This window comes from Sinohyriopsis cumingii, chromosome 11, assembly GCF_028554795.1.
Source record: "Sinohyriopsis cumingii isolate HCF-2022 chromosome 11, ASM2855479v2, whole genome shotgun sequence".
NCBI classification, from domain to species: Eukaryota; Metazoa; Mollusca; class Bivalvia; order Unionida; family Unionidae; genus Sinohyriopsis; species Sinohyriopsis cumingii.
In genome coordinates, this window is record NC_142971.1 from 47387570 (window position 1) to 47407589 (window position 20020).

Genomic DNA, 20020 nt, shown 5'->3' on the forward strand with positions numbered 1-20020 from the left:
AGTAGCACATGTATGAGGTGGTAAACTAGAGGTAGTGCGGTTTATTTTGATGCAGTCCTGACTTGGAATTAGAGGGTATTGTGTTAGAGTATATCAATCATGTATTCTTAAAATAGACACTTAGCTTCGCTTGCCCTAGTCAGACTAGTTTTTAAAGGGTACCAGCATCTTCAGTGTTAGAGATAAATACTGTGGCCCCAAGTGGTCTAAAGCGCTCTCCGTTACGGATCACTGCCATCTCACCTCTTTCTGCGCTTGTTCGAGTCTCAGATTCAGCCAGCGTAGGTATGTGAGGAAGGTTGCCAGTAGCTTATCGTGGGTCAGTGGTTCTTTCCGAGGTTTTCCGGGGTTCTTCCTCCACCATTAATACTAGCCACCATGTATAGCCTATCACGTGCTGAAAAATGGCTTTAAACCCTACAACAGCAAAAGAGATAATTACTTGTATGTGTTCTAAGGTACCTAAAGTCATGGAAAGCAGAATATCACTGACCTTGTGAGATACAGGTAGGCTCGGGAAGACTTTTATAATGTGATTAAAAGGTTCATTTATTTCAGGGAGAGGAAACAGAAACTGAACCAGAGTCCATGCAATCTTCTGGATCACACATTGCTTGCCCTGTCACCAGACAGTTTTTACACAGTCAGAATTTGTTAGAAAAAATCAGAAAACTGGCCAACCCAGGAGAGAAGGTAAACAAAAATAACAGGAACTGCTTTGACTGCTATGCCCCGCCCCAAGTAATTCACAGAAACAATCATATTTGTCATTTGGATATTCTCAAATAGTGTGTAATGGGTAAAGTTTTATAGTACTATTATGTGACAATAAATGAACAAACCAATAAGCTCATACCATTTCACTTTGACTGAAATTACAGTGTGTGTCCTCATGTCCTCCAGTCCTAGGAAACACAAAATTTCAAAAGAACAGAGAAAAATACTAGAAAGTGTTTTAGGTGCTAATAATTGGCAGTTTTAAAGCCTAATGTTATTGCCTGCATTAAACTATACAATTATCATTTCCATACCTTGTTCTTATATTAGTCTCCACCCAATATCTGTCAAATTTTGTGATGGAATAAATCATAAAATCATGATGAGCATCAGGTTGTCCTGGAATTAGCAAGGAAACTTTTTTTTTTTAAAATTTGAAGGTAAAGATTGCAAGGATTATTCAGTTAATACCGATATATGTAATGTTTAAAAAAAAACAGGATTTACTTCATTTGAAAAATTGAATAATGTTGATATATCATGATTTATAGAATTTTGTTTCTTGATTTCTTAGGTTTTTTCCATGAGGTATTTGCTTTGTAGATAAGTCATATTATGTGTGGTTCTTACAGGGCCATCTGTTCAATACTGAGGTTGTAAAGACAGCTCTAGATGTTCTTACAGAATTGGCAGAACACGCAGATGAGGATCAAATGGAGTGGTAAATTTTTAATAAAAACGTAGCTAATTATCTTTTTAAAGCTGATGTATGTATGTATGTTTGTATATAGCACATCAGTCAGCACAATAATGGGTAATTAAGTGCAAAGTAAGTTTATAAACCAACCAACCAACCCCCTGGTAAAATCATTAAAATACAAAGTCAGTTATTTATATAAATCTCACTTTTTAAACCTCCTGAACATGAGCATCATTACAGGATGCATCACAGGGTCAGAATTAGTCATCTCTGATATGCAGAAGGGCCGTTTGTCATCACATGAACTTGTATTTTCACAAGATACAGTCCTTCCAGTCACCACTTTATATAAATCCTTATAAAATCCTCATATTTTCTAAACCCAAATGCTCCCAATAATTTTTCATAATCTCTATAATGTCCTTATACTTTTGTTGAAGAAACTGATGCCAGTTATTTTATTTAATCTTTTTTTCTTTAGAAAAAAATAAAAATGGCTTAGGGCTGTTCCATTTAAACATACATTGTTCCCAGGGAAGACATTTTCTTTTTAAAATATATGCCAGGGTACTTTGATTTCACTGAGTCAATATTAAAGTAATAAGAAGATTCCAAATTGCATCTAAGGTTGAGTACCCCCATATTAAAAGTGCCTTTCCTGTGTCCCAGGTATGTTTTACTGGAACATCCCTTGGAATGATTCATCATTATCAATGTACTCGGTGAAATAGAAAAAGTACTTTAATTGGTTATATTATGTTTAGTTTATTTCAGTGCATGGCCAAAGGCCATGTGAGTTTGTCATGGCCCTTTGACAATGTGTCCTTCCATCTATCTAAAATACTGTTTCCAGTTTCTCAAAAACTATTGGGCCAGTTTGAATCCAAATTGGTAGGAATATACTTTGGGACATACTCTGTCAAAATTGGGTTTGGGATAGCTTTTCTAGCAATGGTGTGACATCCTTACAAATATACGGAAGCCAGTTTTGATCAGAATTGTAGGGTGTGTTTCTTTAGACATGCTCTGGTAAAACTAAAGAGGTTTAAGTACAGTAAATTTTATTGCAGGGACTTTGTATTTATGGGATGGATTAAAGTGAGCAGGGATACAGTAATCTTGTGTGAAACATAAATTGGGAAGAGAACAACATGTGCCCATAAGTATGACTTAGCTCGCTCTACAGTGCAAATGCCTTGATTGTAAGCCTGATGCTCAACCAACTGAGCTGTTGTGGTTCCCTTACTATGTACAAAAGAGCACCTGTCAAACTTGGAAGAGTTTGAGTTTTTGCTGCATATAAATGACACGGCATCTCATCATATGATAATTGAGATCATTCTCCAATGAATTTTTTTATTTGTGCTTTGACATCTATTCAAATAAATTTTCTCTTAACATGCTTTTTTAATTTAATTTTTAATTGGAATCAGCTATAGATGTTTTTATGTCTGTAAATCTTGATTTGCTATTGAGTTTATTTTTTTACATAAAATATGAATTGTTAATGTGTACATGCATGTAAAACAATTCATCATGAATGCTCCTTCATGTTACCTGATTGTTATGGAAAAATTATTATGTCCCCATTACTATATTTCAAAGACAAGTTGTCCTTTACTTAAAGTCTAATTTCAGCTTGCTGCCAGTGTTGTCCGATGAGATCCTGTTGAACTGTCTAGAGTATGAGACAGAGCCAACTGTTGTCCTACACAGCCTGTATCTGCTGAGGGCACTAACTAGGAGTAACCTTATGGTTTCTTCTTTCTGTAAAAACTCGGGTAAGTCTTTCAAAATAAACTTCATTTATTACAATATTAGTTGTACAACAAGTAATTGCAAACTTTAGTTAAGGATGATTTTTTGAGTTTACACAAACAGATTAACTTAACACACAGACCTGGGAGTTAGGGTCATACAGTGATCTGTGAGGTTGAAAATAGCACCAGTTTTGGATGGGATACCACCATGACTTAAACAATCCAGTTTCAGGAATTAACTTTGGATCACTAAAATGCCAAGTGAATGGCATAACATCATGTCTCCCTCATGCTCTCATGCTACATTCATTTATATCTCTGTCATATGGTCGTGGTTTTCTTTTCTTGTTTGACTTGGTATAATGAACACTTTGCTCTTGTGGAACACAACTTGCCTTGGGTGAAGGAATCTTCCTATCTCACTTGTACAATAGCAGTACATGTATAAAGACTTGAAATTTCTCAAACCAGTCCCTCCGTAATCTAGCTTTCACAGCAGACTGGCCACATATCATTATCACATGAGGGTCATTCTGATGCTAGTAAAACATCCTTATACTGGCCACCTCTATAAAAAGAAAAAATCAACAGCAACAATATTTTATATTTTTAATAATAACCTACAGGTTGAAGATTAATATATAGTTTTGCCTTTTGCATTTCAGCTGACTGTGTCTTAAGTGTACTGTACACCTCCTGCTTAAATGTGGGACGAGGAGAGGACATCAGTGCTATTCAAATGAAGATGTATTTTGTGGTAAGATCCCATGACACATTGAGCTATTGCTTGTCTAGCCAGAGGTTTTAAAAAACACAAATAGCAAAAAGAACAAAGTTCATTAGCTAGAAAAAGTAAAACCTATGCATTGAGCGAAAAAAATCTGCCCCTCTGGGCAATTTTCAACAAACACCACTTATAACAAAATCACTTCTGACAATATACTGCCTGTTTTGAAGCTTATTTTATGACCTATCAGCTTTTCTAATTTAGTCCCATTGTTCAATATCAACATGTAACAGAATTACATTTTGTGAATTATAGATTGTTGCTAAGTAATTCCTGAGACCTTCTGACCTTTTTTATTTTGAGAAATTACTGTTATCACCCACCATTAGTATAAAGACCTAACTTATTGCAATGTTTTTTTTATGCCTGCCATAAGGTGTAGTGTGTTATGATGTTTCCCATCTCTTAGCTTATCTGCTAGCAATTTCATTCTGCGCAATACCTGAAATTATCCACCTTCTACAGTTACCAAATTTTGTGGATGGCTTGCACTTGGTGTAAGGAAGAAGCCTATCAGTTTTGGGGGTCAAAAGGTCAACAGTATGGGGGTCAAAATAATTTTTTTCTCACTCTATGAATAGCCTTTGTTTTGTCATGTAATTGTTCAGTGTATAATAGTTTGTTACATTTATGTTCCTTTTATTTTAATTTTCTTTTACAATTGATTCTCTTAATTTTTCAGATCAAAACATTGTCATATTTTTTATCATTGAATATTCTTGTCGACTTAAAGCACATTCACAAGATAATGTAGGTAATAAATATTCAGCCTTATTTTATTTTTGAAAAATATAGGTGGAAAATGTTGAGTTCAATTAATAATATGTAATAAAATAAATGATATTTTTTAAATCATAGTTGTGATAATTATTGGACAATTTTATCAGTTACAAGCACTGGAAATTCTATATAAATTATAATATTTTGGACACAAATAGGATTTGAATTATGTATAGGAATTGATTTATGAATTTATCGATGATCAGTGTTGCATTAACAATGAACTAATGCACATGAAATTGTTAATTATGCAAACTTTCAATAAAACCTTCTCGAACATTGAAATATACTTGAGTAATGATATGGCATTCCATTTAAGGAAATCCTTGCTCAGATTAGGTGTTCCAGCTACAGATTCACAACAGAGGCTTACATGAGAATATCAATAGGGAAGAGAGGGTTTGATCACAAAAATATTAATTGAATGATGTGTATTCTTTTTTTGGGCTCGTACAACAGGTTAAGAAAACAGCATTTGTATACCTTATAGTTACATTGAATAATGGAAATGATCAGTCTATATATTTCTCACATTTTATAGGGAAGAGATAAGAAAATTGATATTTTTTACAATTTATTTTGTTTTCATAGTTGCAACAACTAGCCAAGCTTCACAGTTATATTAAATATTAAGAATATCTATAAAATGGTTCATTGTATTTATTTACATACATTAGGTGTGTCACTGCTTGTATAATACTGGATACTGCTTTAATTACTAAAAATATATTTAAATTTTGAATCTTGATAAAACAATTTGGTGTGCTTAAGTAAATAAATTCACTGTAATTGTCATTGTTCTGTGGGCCTCTATCCTATACCTCTGAAAGAAGTTTCTGTGCTGTTCTGTTTAAATAAATAATTTCTGACTATCAACAAATATGTAAAGGCTACGTGAATTTTAAAAAACATTGGAACTTCTGGATCTGTGTAATCTATTAGAACTTTACACCATACGCCACATACATAATGCTTCAGTAATAGGGAGTTTCAAACTTTTGCCATATACATATTAGACTTTTATATTTATATTCTATAAGTATTGTCAGCAGACTTTGCAGACAAGAATAAAAGAAGAAAAAATTCTGTATCTAAGTCATAACTGAATTTGTTTATTTCATTTTCAGATCATTGAAATCATGTCCAATATCACAGGCTGTCACAGGGGAGGAAGAGTAATTATACTGGAATCCGATTGTAATTGTTGTTTACAGGTTAGTCAGTTTGATTAAAATCTTGATCCCCAATATAATGAAGATCTGACAGATGCCAGTATGATGTCGTGTTCTGCTGACAATTAGCTGGTCAAATTACAGCTTTCACATCCATGAAAGTGAACTACAGTGGAACCCCGCTATAATGCGATGATCGGGGTCCATAAAATCGGATCGTGTTAAAAGCGGGGTCGCGTTAATGCGGGGTTTCACAATATTTAACTTTTTTTCCAAGAACATATACGTGTATACATGTACAATGATCAAAAGTCGGCTTATCATCAGATGAATATTAACTGGAATGCATTAATTAAGATATATTCAAAATAATCGATGGCTAATATATGGCTAATATATTTATAGGTTATTACTGTGCATTAAAAACATTTACTAATTTTTATTTGTTTGAACGATAATACAGATTGACCGATAATACCAGACTATCGCTATATCATGAAAAGTGTATCAACACCGTATGCTACCGTGCCGTCGTGGCATGCAGTTCATCCATAATGGATGTAATTTAATTGAAAATCGTACAGATTTAAAATATTCAATAATTTTGTAATAGTCTGAATTCGTCGTGTAAAATATAGGATGAACAAAATATTGAAACCATTTACTTGCCGTCTGATATCGTACGGTCATTGCATGCAGCTATTCCCGGGTCTACATACGGTGTCTGTACAAATTTCATACCGCTAAAATTTTATCATATGCGACAACTGCAAGAATAATTAACAATCAATGCATGATTTCAGCGTGCAAATAACTTTTATTTCAGATTTTGTGAACATCAAAAGAAACATGTGAAAACTGCTAAATTAATCGTTGCGCAAAGTGCAAAGTCAGTGTGGTTCCAAATTTAAATTTCATCATTTCTTGAAAAATATATCCAATGACGTTTGCTTCTTTGCCGCGAACTTACTCGCCTTAAATTTGGAATCATCTCCATTGATACGGCGATCAAATTTCTCTGCTTGGGCTTTCAGAATTGGGCCAGAAATTGGAACACCTTCTGAGCGAGCTTGTACAAACCATTGGTACAAAGCTGAATCTAGGACATTGTCATTAGCTAACTTAACCCTTTTACACTGTAAACCAGTTTCCTCTTCAAGAATGTTGGGTAGACTACGGAGCTTTCCTTCATCTGTTTTCCACCCTCGCAAAGTGGACTCGCTGATTCCTAGATCTCTGGCAAGCTGAGTTTGTTGTCTGCCCTTCTTTAGTTGATCTAGGGCATACAGTTTCTCTTTAGCAGAAAACGACTTGCGTTTTTGAACTTGCTTTTCCATAACAGTAAAATATTTTTTTATATAAGCAAACAACGTACACAGATAAAGCTCGATAACTAAGTAATGAAGGCCTGCAATGGTTACGAATCACTTTTTATATAAAACAAAATTAAGCTGAACGGATGTACAATTTCATACCCTTTTAATTTACAGATAATAAAGTGGATATTATTTACTTTCAACTGTTTGTTGTTTGATCACACCGCCAAGCACAGCATACATGTTGGCGGCTTTCGTCCTTTGATGTTTATTAAATTGTGCGACTCTTGTATCAACCACAGCTTTGTCTGCTGCTTGGCTGTGATTGCAGTTAAATAAGAAGCCCATGTCAGCTATTGTTTGAGCAACGACTGTATACAGATTTCATGGAAGACAATCACAAAGACGATTTACTGGCTTTACTCATGGATCCGTAATAAGTAACACTTCCGATAATGTTTACTTCGGCTTAACAATTCAAAAACCTAATTAAACCAGTTTTCTCTTCTAGAGTAGAATACGGAGCTTCACCACAACCTGTTCAAATTGATAAATTTCAGAAGCCAAGCGTTGTACACACTATTTCTCGTACGTTATATATATCGTATTATTTTAGAATTCATACACGATCACTTCTCCAAAATCACTTAAAGATCCTGGATAAATTGTTAAGTTCCGATCGTTTATTATTAAAAGTCATACGCGAATTCTTCCACCAAATTATAATAAACGTTTTACACACTATTTCTCGTACGTTAAACAAATATTTTCACGGTCCGATAAAAATACACGTAAATGAATTTCAAATTTCAGGAACCATGCCACGATCATATTATTTTAAAAGTCACAACTAATCTCATGCCCAAAATGAAGTTAATTTCTTGTTGTTTTTTTTTTTTACTTTTCTCCAAATTTTTTTTCTCCATGTGTCAATGAATATACGAAATTTCGGGAGCCATGCTACGACCGCGTTATATCCGAATTCGCGTTATGGCGGGGCGCGTTATAGCGGGGTTCCACTGTACTTGTTTCAGAAAAAAACATTTCTAATGCTTATTTGAATAGGTTACTAAAATAAGTGAATTGGGAATTCCAAAAGTTCCCAGAATATGAACTTTTGTCAGTACCTGTCAAATCTACTTACTGTAAGTAGAACTCTATTTTAAGCAGATTGCAGGTTTTTTTTAAACACTTTTGAGTTGTATCGCTTTTAATCAGATTGCATGTTTTTATTGTAACGCAATTGAAATTGTGTCACTTTTAATTAGATTGCAGGAGTATATTTTTAACACTTTTCAGTTGTTTCGCTTTTAATCAGATTGCGGTTTTTTTGTAACATTATTGAAATTGTGTCACTTTTAATCAGATTGCAAGGGTATTTTTAACACTTTTGAGTTGTGTCACTTTTAATTAGATTGCAGTTTGTTTTTGTAACCTTTTGAGTTGTGATGCTTTTAATCAGATTGCAGTTTGCTTTGTAACCTTTTGAGTAGTATCAATTTTAATCTTAAGTCAGCAGTGATAGACTTATTGATCAACTAGGACAGTTTTTGCACAAGTCATTCAATGTATCAGATATTGAAATCTCTCAAGATTATTTACTCTTAGGACCAGATTCAATCTTTGCTTTTAGGATGTCAGTTGACATAGTTAATATTTATTAAAAAATGGAAAAGTTTTGGTCCAGAAGGGTTTCATTTTTATTAGTGACACAGATTTATTAAATTGATTATTTAGAATTATTAGGGTCTTCAATAACAGTATTTAAAAGTGATAAATTTGACGTTTTAGTGAGTGAAACTTGCATGATGTAACTGTTGCAATCTGTGTAGACTATAAGAGACTCGTTCTCTTTCAGACTATAACATCAGTTCCACATCATGTTCTAACAAGTTCTTTTACATGCTGAGATGTTTATTACTTCGTTATATGTGTGCAGCAAAACTTTGAAATCTCACAGTGTTATGGAAAAGAAAATTCTGGCTGCAAAAATTTGATTATATTTTCCAATGACATGCAAAACTTTTTGTATGAATTGTACCAAATCATTTTCCAGACAGTGACCTAGTGTATTGTGCCAAATCATTTTCCTGACAGTGACCTATTGTATTGAACAAAATCATTTTCCAGACAGTGACCTAGTGTATTGAACCTAATCATTTTCTAGACAGTGACCTAGTGTATTGTACCAAATCATTTTCTAGACAGCGACCTAGTGTATTGAACCTAATCATTTTCCAGACAGTGACCTAGTGTATTGAACCTAATCATTTTCCAGACAGTGACCTAGTGTATTGAACAAAATCATTTTCCAGACAGTGACCTAGTGTATTGAACCTAATCATTTTCTAGACAGTGACCTAGTGTATTGTAACAAATCATTTTCCAGACAGTGACCTAGTGTATTGAACAAAATCATTTTCCAGACAGTGACCTTTGTGTATTGAACGGATGTACAAAATCATTTTCCAGACAGTGACCTAGTGTATTGAACAAAATCATTTTCCAGACAGTGACCTAGTGTATTGAACAAAATCATTTTCCAGACAGTGACCTAGTGTATTGAACCTAATCATTTTCTAGACAGTGACCTAGTGTATTGTACCAAATCATTTTCCAGACAGTGACCTAGTGTATTGAACAAAATCATTTTCCAGACAGTGACCTAGTGTATTGAACCTAATCATTTTCCAGACAGTGACCTAGTGTATTGAACAAAATCATTTTCCAGACAGTGACCTAGTGTATTGAACAAAATCATTTTCCAGACAGTGACCTACTGTATTGAACCTAATCATTTTCCAGACAGTGACCTAGTGTATTGAACAAAATCATTTTCCAGACAGTGACCTAGTGTATTGAACAAAATCATTTTCCAGACAGTGACCTAGTGTATTGAACAAAATCATTTTCCGGACAGTGACCTAGTGTATTGAACAAAATCATTTTCCGGACAGTGACCTAGTGTATTGCAAAAAGCTTTTCATTAAGACAAAGTTAACATACATTATTTGATAAATAAAAGAAAGTAACTCAGATTAGTGATATGCTATGGTTTGAACAGTTGATGGGTCGAAGTAGTGCTTTATTCTTTTAAAAGATGCCATTCATTTGTAAGCTCAGCATTGTTTCAAAGTTTAAAATATAAACACTGACACTTGTTGCCTTGCAATATGTACATGCTTTATATAAGAGTACAACTGCAAACTGCACATATCTGGATCTACCATTGTGTAATGCATCAGCAAATCAGGGTCTATGTGGTTTGTTAGGAGTACTAATAGAAATTATGTATTATGTGATGGCTGATGTTGGTCTATGTTTTTTTAAGTTGGACTTGTACAGTTTCATTAAGTAATTTCTCTAAAACCTACACTGATTAAAATGTCTCACCTGTATGTAGAGTCCTGTCAATAGGGATATATATATATATATATATATATATTCACTTTTGTCTTATCAATGAAGAGGGGGTGTTTTGGGATTTTTAATGTAGCTTTAACAGTTTGAGTCATATTGCTACAATATCTGTAGTGTTTAAGTTTATAGTGATGTCTGTCACTGCAGACATGTGGCCTAATGTCCCACCCAGTCACATTATCCTGCCACCAGGCCGACCAGTCCTAACACTAACCTCTTAATGCTGAGTGCCAAGCAAGGCAGCTGCTCATACTATTTTTATAAGTCTTTGGTATGACTGCTGGGGTTTCGAACCTGGGACCTCCCAAGTCTGGGGCAATCATTAAAGGGTCATATCTAAACAATATCTGTTAACTAATGGGATGATTAATTAAATAATTTTTTTATAGAGTGCATTGACCAGTGTGACACGAAACTGAAGCTGAGACACTGACTTGAATTTGGCACCCATCAAGAGATTAAATTGGTATATTTATGGTTGGAACCAACCTGTGATTTCAAGTCATGCAGGATATTAGTGGTGTTTGGATTTTTTAGGGTGCTGAATATGAAAATGCTGAAGGCTTTAAGCCAGGGCCCTGCATACATTTTAACTGATAACCAGGTATAGGAGTGTTTGATATTATTTAATTTATTTTGTAATTACTTGCTTGTTTCTTAGACATCATCAGTATTAGAAGTTAAATTACACAATTCATAATCGAGCTTGCTTCATTATATAACGTAAGAATAAAAGAAGAAATCAACATTTGTATGCAAAACATTCTTTTTGTGAAAATTATGTTTTTGTCTTAAATGTCCTTTTTTTATTCCCCAGATTGTACAGACACTAGTTCTTATCCTTCATTCTGTGATGGTATATCACCAAAGTAAGGGGTCTAGAAGTAGTCTAGAAATACTGCAGAAGGGTTTACAGTTTTTACATCTGCTTTATCAACATGACACAAACTTCATGGACCACAGATTCAAGGTGGAACACCAGTATGTAAACTTGATCAGTGAACTTTCTCAGATATTCAAGACCTTGTCGGACAAAGAAGAAGAGTGTAAGTATACTCAGTGGTACACAATATTTTGTGCTCCTCCAGCTTTTCATTTCACCACCCATTTGTGGTGTTCACCTAATGAGACAACAGGCAGAAAAAGTTAATTCCAGCTCCTTGTAACAAGCTGGCAAATTTGAAAGTATATGATACAATTTGTTGTTGTTGTTGTTGTTGTTGTGGGGTTTAACGCCATTTTTCAGCACGATAGGCTATACATGGCGGCCAGTATTAATGGTGGAGGAAGAACCCGGAAAACCCCGGAAAGAACCACCGACCCACGAGAAGCTACTGGCAAGCTTTCTCACATGCCCACATTGGCTGAATCTTAGACTCGAACCGCCGCAGACAGAGGTGATACAATTTGTAATATGAATTTTATTTCATATATCTTATATCTGTTGTCCATCTTAAAGTTTGGTAAAATCGTATTATTGTTACAGCTCAGACATGTACATTTTTTTTTTGTCAGGTGCTATCCAGATAAAGTACATGGACGTATCCAAGTAATATCTCAAATGAGTTAAATGCTGAGCGTTTTCTGACAGTATTTTACAGTTTTAGCCCTTGATCAGTTTTAAACAGCTATTTGACAGAGCTGTAGCTCTTGATCAGTTTTAAACAGCTATTTGACAGCTGTAGCTCTTGATCAGTTTTAAACAGCTGTTTGACAGATGCAGCATAAAACAAGTTCAACATATTAAAATAGACTGACACAAATAGTACATAACTCTTTTTTTCACATTAAAACAATACAGATCAGAAACATTAAAATGACAATAGAAACAACAGTATAAAAGACAAACAGCAATATACAGTGTGTGGATATACATTAATTAGAAATATATTTTAATTATAACTTTCATATTTTGCATTACAGAAGGCATACACTTGACAAATTAGATAAGAAATATGACAAATTTGTTATTCAAATGCATTCAGAAAGGCCGTGTTAATAGTTAACATAGCAGGCAATAAGGGTGTTAACAATTTTGATTTTAATTAAGTAAATGAGTCAAATAATTTTTAAAAGGCTATAATGAATCGGGATATTTCAGTCTTTTGAATCGCGAATACTCTTGTTAAAGTCTGAATATACATACGTTTGTTTGTACCCACTACTGATTTAAAAAACGAAAAGAACAAATGAGATAAAAGATGTTCAGAACTTAGTTCATTTATTGATTTATAATTTCAAACCTGATTATGCCCAGGGGGCCCTAACACCATTATCGTCAGTGTGCGTCACTCCATGCGGAAGTTTTCATTGTAAAAGATGATCATGCTCGACAGTCATTTCAAGTTCCTGGACAATTCCATTTGCAGCTAAGGGGTGTATGCATGACTATGCATGTATTCACATAGAAGGAAAATACTATGTATCTGCTTCCGATATTTACAATGTCAAATCTAGCAAAGGAAAAGAATGACAACTACAAATTTGCCTTTCTCATGGATTTAACAAGCAGTGTAATTTATATGTTCATGTGTGCAAAGAGATATAACTCTAAACTCTCAACTTAATATACTCTTCAACTTCCATCTTGGATTTTTCGTTGGGACTCGAACCCAAATTCATTAGAACATTTCATTGCTAAGACTTCTAAAATTTAATTTGTGGATTATTCTTGGATTATTTTTGGATTTGATTTTTAAAAGTGCAAGTTCTTATATTTTCATTTTTACATTTTTTTTTCCAGGGAAATAAATTATTTGTTACATTTTTCAAAGCTTGTTGTTTTCACTCTTTCGTTGTTACTGTTTATTAGAGCCTAAACATGTAACATAAGAAATTGGGTGCTCATCCAGGATATTTGAATTTTGGCTAACTATTTTTTCAGAAAACTTTGTTTTTTTTAAAATTTAAATTTTCCTTTTTTAAATTTTAAAAATCGCAAGCATTCTTTTACACATTTGAAATCTTTAGTGAAATTGGCAAGTTTTTTCTAAAATGTCATCAGAAGTGGAAATCTTTCTTTCATGTCCTACTCAGGACCAATTTGACCTTTTGAAAAAAGATGAATTGATTCAACTTGCCGGAAAATATATTCTTTCTAAGGCAAAAGCTTCCATAACAAAGCAAGAAATTAAAAAATATTATGGCCCAGTAATTGGTAGAAAAGAATGTTTTGGATAAAAATACTTTGGTTTTGATCAGTAAGTCTGTATCATACTCTGACATAAAAGTAAAGGAATTAGAATTAAAATACAAGATGGAATTGTAGTTGAGGAAGCTGGAACTTCAGAAATATAAAGAAGAAAAACAAATGCAGTTGCAATTGGAGAAAGAGAAAGAACAAATGAAAATGGAGAAAGAAATAGAACAAAGGTTTTTACAAAAAGAAGAAAAACAAATGCAGCTATAATTTGAGGAAAGAGGAGAGAGATAAAAAGGAAAGAGAAAGAAAAACAAATGCAGTTACAGTTTGAGAAAGAGGAGAGAGGAAGACAGGAAAGAGAAAGAAAAATAAATGCAATTGGAAGAAAGAGAGAAAGAAAGTCAAATGCAATTACAAAAGGAACAAATGTGAAAGGGAGAAAGAGGAAATATCAATTTAGAATAAACTAAATGGATCCGGCAAGTGAACAGCACTTTCCCACTTCAAATACAAATTTAAGTTTTGATGTTGCAAATATTTAGGTTAGTGCCCCTTTTAGAGAAAAAGATGTAGACAAATATTTTCTTTATTTTGAAAAAGTTGCTGAAAATTTTAAATGGCCAAGGGAGCATTGGACTCAATTATTACAATGTGTACTCACTGGTATAGCTCGTGATATTTACATTTCACTGTTACTAGAGCAGAGTGCTGACTATGATGTAGTTAAGGACCTTCTCTTGATGGGTTATGAGTTAGTCTCTGAGGCTTATTGGCAAATATTCAGAAACTGTATATTAAAAAAAAGCTGACCAAACCTGTGTCTAATTCGCATGGGAAAAAGCATGACAATTTGATAGGTGGTGCTTTTCTAGAAAGGTTAATAAAGGTTACAAAAGTCTCAAACAACTTATATTGGTTGAAGAGTGTAAGAGCTTTGTTTGTAGTGACATTAAGACTTATCTTGACAAGAATAAGATCGAAACCTTGGAAAATGCTGCTAGTGCTGCTGATGAGTATTCTTTAACTCTGGCAGAAAAGCATTTCAGCCTAATACAAGCCATTCTAAAACTAAAACTGGCACAATATCAAGTTTAAGATAAGCTTGATAAAAGATATTGTCTTTTCCTATGTGTACCTATTAAAAGAAGAAAGGGCACGTTATTTCTGGTTGCTACAAATTCAAAAATTGGCAGTAGAATCAAGACAGACATATTCCAAATGCTCTTGTTTCTAAGAAGTCAAGGTCATGGTCATGTATTGAGAGCAACACATATTCGGTCTAATAACCGCCAGTCTGATTTTATTATGGAGAATTATGAACCATTCATATCAAAGGGTTCTATATAACTCTTGGGTGATTTGGCCAGTCCTATCCCTATTAAAATTTTAAGGGGTACAGGAGCTTCTCAGAGTCTTTTATTGTCAGGTACTTTGCCATTTTCTGAGAAGTCTTCTTCTAATGAAAGTGTTTTTATTCAGGGAGTAAAGTACGGCTTTGTTAATGTTCCCCTCCAGTGTGTAAATTTGTCATCAGACTTAGTCTCAGGACCCATAACAGTCAGAACAGTGTCTGCTTTACCCATTGAGGGCATTCATTTGTTACTAGGAAAGTCAATCCAATTGAAAAAGAATTCCCTGATTTATTCCCAGCCTGTGCAAAGAAAGCTCTTGAGAATTATGTTGATATGGAAAGTAATCCTTTAGCTGACACATATATTGGTCAGGCTTTTGATGAGGTCACTTTCACTCCTTGTTTGGATCAATCAGAAGGTATTGATCACAGTGATCTTCTTTTAACTACTCAATTCTCTTTATTCTAATCAGGTTGACAAATGACAATCACTTTTTGTTGAACAGGATAAAGATCCTGAGAGCTCCTGTTTGTTTCAAATGGCCATTAGTAAAAGTGAAGCCACTGCAGTACCTGTCTGCTATTTCATTAAAAATGGAATTCTTATGAGAAAATAGAGACTTTCTGAGGTAACTGCTGGTGATGAGTGGTCAGTGAACTATCACATTGTAATTCCAAACTTACAGACAGGAAATACTTAGTCTGGCCCATGAAACTTATTTGGCTGGTCATTTAGGGATTAATAAGACTTATCACAAGATCTTGACTCACTGCTGTTGGCCAAAAATCAAAGTGTTGTTTGTCAATACTGTAGATCTTGTCATACTTTTCAGATGGTAGGAAAACCTAATCAGAAGATACCTAAGGCTCATCTACAAGCTATTCCTGCTTCTGACAAACCATTTAGTAGAATTATGATAGATTGTGTTGGTCCCTTACCTAAGACCAAGTGAGGTAACCAATATCTGTTGACCATTATGTGTGCGTCAACAAGGTTTCCAGAAGCAATTCCTTTGAGGAATATTAAATCTAAAACAATAGTAAAAGCGTTCATAAAGTTTTGATACTCAATTTGGCCTTCCCACATTTGTCCAGTTGGGTCAAGGGTCAAAGTTTAGGTTTGGAACTTTCCAGACTATTATGCTTGAATTTGGCATCCAGCAGTTTGAGTCAAAAGTGAAATTATGGTTTGACAGAACTACAGTGGAGAGAACCTTTGAGTCTGATAACAGAGTTCTGTCTCTTGCTCATTCTTCAAACTTTTCTTCAGATTAAATATTAGGGCCTTTACAAAGTTAAGAAGAAAATGAACAAGTTAAATTATAATATTAATGTGCCAGGAATCTAAATAAATTATACGAGTACCAGTATATTGAAAGAGATAGCCAGGTCAAACATGCAATCAATTTAGTTGTACCTGTCCCACTCAGTGAAGATTTAAGTGAAGGAATATCACCGGATTCTACTGATATTGGAGTGACAAATTTTCATGATTCATAAATTATGAAAGATCTGGACCAGAAACTTTTACATTTGCAAGAGCAAGAAAGAAATAACTTGAACAGTTATTATTTGAATATGAGCACTTATTTCCAGATGTTCCTACAAGAACAAACAAAATTTTCCATGATGTTGAAATTGTAAATTCCAAACCCATCAAACATCATTCCTACAGGATGAACCCTATCAAACAGGATTACTTGAAAAAGAAATTCAGTATTTGCTGGAGAATGATTTCATAGAGCCCAGTAAAAGTGACTGGAGTTCAGCATGCATACTTGTTCCAAAACCAGATAAAACTATGCATATGTGCATTGCTTATAAGAAAGTTAACAGTGTGTAAAAAACATTCATTTCCATTACCAAGAATCGATGACTGTATTAATAAGATCAGAAATGCCAAGTATGTCACCAAATTTGACCATCTGAAAGGATTTTGGCAGATTCCACTTAAGGAAAGAGCAAAAGAAATTTTGGTATTCGTGACTCCAGAGGGACTTTATCAATATAAAGTAATGCTGTTTGGGATGAAAGGGTCGCCAAGTACTTTTCAACATCTAATGAATATGATTATCTCTGGTCTAGACAATTGTGATACTTACATCGATGATGTTATCATCTACAATGACACCTGGAAAGAACATTTAGCGACAATTCAGAAATTCTTTGACAGACTCAAAGATGCAAGTTTGACAATTAATTTATCCATAGTGAGTTCTGCCATGCTAGTGTAACTTTTCTAGGACATATTGTGAGACATGGACAAGTTAAACCTGTAGATGCTAAGGTCAGGACTATCTCGGAATTCACTGTGCCTGTAAATAAAAAGAAACATGCGATTTTTAGGTATGGCTGGATACTATAGGAAATTTTGTTCCAATTTGTCTTTAATTCCCTGACATATTTATTGAGTAAGAAAAACAAGTTCCTTTGGACTGAAAAATGTAAGGAGACTTTTGGTAAGTTAAAAGCCATAGTTAAATGCGTGCCAGTCCTTACAGCTCCAAATTTCAGCCAATCATTTAAATTGTCTGTTGGTACTAGTGATGTTAGGGTTGGAGTAGTATTGATTGAAGAAGATGAAAATGGAATTGATCATCAAGTGTGCTATTTTCTAATATATTAAGTAAGCACCAAAGAAACTATTCAACAATAAAGAAGGAATGTTTGGCTGTGATATTGGCATTACAACATTTTGAAGTTTACATTAGTTCAGCTTCTTCTATTGTGTTTAATGACCACAACCCCTTACTTTCATTGGCAAGATGAAAACTAAAATCAAAGACTACTAAGGTGGAGTTTGTTGTTACGTTAATATGATATTGACATCAGGCACATCAAGGGCAAAGATAATTTAATAGCAGACGCACTTTCCTGTGTATTGAAATGTATTATTTCATGTACACTTTGTATAATTTATAAGAGTTCATTTTAATCTCATGTATAAATTAATCCTTGGTGAAAAGAAAGCTTTATCATCTAAATCTTTCTTTTTCTTTATGGGGGTAAGTGTTATGTATATTTGAGTTAATTTAATTGTTTGTAAGTTTTAAAATCTTCTTATTTTAATTTCACTACATGTCAAAGTACTGTAATCTTGTTTACTTGATTTGGCATTTTTTCAGAAAAGTCAGTTTGACCTGACTCTTTTCATAAACACATAATAATAGAAATACTGTTTCTAGTTTTGACTTAGTTCCCGACCTTGATTCAGAAATCACAGACAAGTAAACAACTTTCTATTTCTATTTTATTCTCAGAGTAAAATGATTGGTTTTTATCAATGTCAGATATGTAAACAGCCTCTATTTTGCAATTCTGGGTTTTCCAAAATTGCACAGGTACACCTCTCCCTCGATAACTCGGGCACAATGGGGTCCACAAACATAGACCGCACTATAAACGAGGCACGAGTTACCGAGGGACCTCCAAAAACTGAAGAAAAAAATTCACTTTGACATCAAGAAAACCATGGGGGGGGGCGGCATTAGGGAACTGGGTTGTTTAATGACTGAATCGTCATTTTACAATCACGTCGATAATAATTTTTAATAATGCGCTTTTTCTAATGAAGTTGTTAGTTATTCTGTTTGAATAACTTTTTTCTCTCAAAATATTCAACACATGAATGATCGTTCCATTTGGTTTGAACAACCATCACATGTACGCAAAACATCTGTGTATTACATCACTGCTTTTTGTTTTCTTGATGAGTCTGGTTCCCGTAGTGGTATTTTATAGTATCTTGCCAAATCGGTAGTCCACAATTTGGGAACTAGACTAACTGTTGATACACCACCAAACAAGATTCCTTTTTTTTTCAAAAACACGCGACATTTATTTCGTGACACGTCTATGTCAAAACTCAGTTTTTTATTTTTCAATTAGTACAATGTTAATGTCGCGATTTCATTGGAAGTAATAATGAAATTTCTTATCATCCCTGAGGATATATGTAAATGCCAGTTCAAGAAGTCTCTGAAACTCGCTTGCCCACAATGGTCCGTATCTGTGAAATCAAGCTTTTTATTTTACAAAGTATTCATTTCACTTTGCTTCCTTGTTATCTTTGATCACAGTTATGAAAGAGTCAGTTAATTTAAGGTAGTTTCTGTTACATAAACAATAACGTTTATTACAGTGTTCGATTGATCAAATAAAGTGAGTTCACCTGACATACGACCGAGGCCGCTAGATTTTAAGTTAGTCTGATTTTTGTGCCTTTTATCTTTTCTTTTATTCCACCTCCTTTTCTTTATTCATAAGACATAATTAACATGATAATATAAAGGAGGCCAGCTTTTAATTCAGTGCAGCAATACAACAAATACTCCTGTAAGTCAGTTATCAAAACACAGTCAGGACTTAATTAGGTTCTCAGAGAAACGCTCACGGACATAGCTGTTATGGTAGATTGACGCATTTTACGTTTAATTACAAGAGGACACATTGCACTTATGACGATTACACTTAAAAGGAACTAAAAGATGGAACTAGAACACAAATTTCAATTGATAAAAAAATTATTTAATTTGTATTTATTTATTAAAGTACTGCCTCCACTCGGATTTAAGATCCTCTATATGTACACTACATGGTAATGAGTCCTCATCTTACATTGCAGTGATTAAATACTGGATATTAAGTGACATTTTCATTGATCGAAATTTCCTTACATATCATTAATTGCGGTGTACTAGGAATGTCGTTTGGAAAGAAAATGTAAAAAGTTGTATTAGTTATTTTTAAATTTGATACTTCATCGTGTTGATTAAAATTTTCAGGTCCTATCTACCGTTTTCAACGATAAAACAAGCAATACATCAAAGTTTCCGTTACCAATTTTGATCGCGATTTTCTTCAGGTTCAACAAAT

At 33.8% G+C, this 20020-nt stretch overlaps 1 protein-coding gene across 2 annotated transcripts in view; it reads left to right on the plus strand.

The window, feature by feature from the left end:
* LOC149788400 (ATR-interacting protein-like) overlaps positions 1-20020 on the plus strand; it is a 73348-nt gene that overhangs the window by 36339 nt on the left and 16989 nt on the right. For both annotated transcript variants that reach the window (XM_089974357.1, XM_089974358.1), the window contains exons 8-13: positions 559-693; positions 1350-1438; positions 3056-3198; positions 3843-3934; positions 5872-5958; positions 11470-11698. In XM_089974357.1, the coding sequence (XP_089830483.1) occupies positions 559-693; positions 1350-1438; positions 3056-3198; positions 3843-3934; positions 5872-5958; positions 11470-11698 (775 nt within the window). The remainder of the gene's footprint in view (positions 1-558; positions 694-1349; positions 1439-3055; positions 3199-3842; positions 3935-5871; positions 5959-11469; positions 11699-20020) is intronic.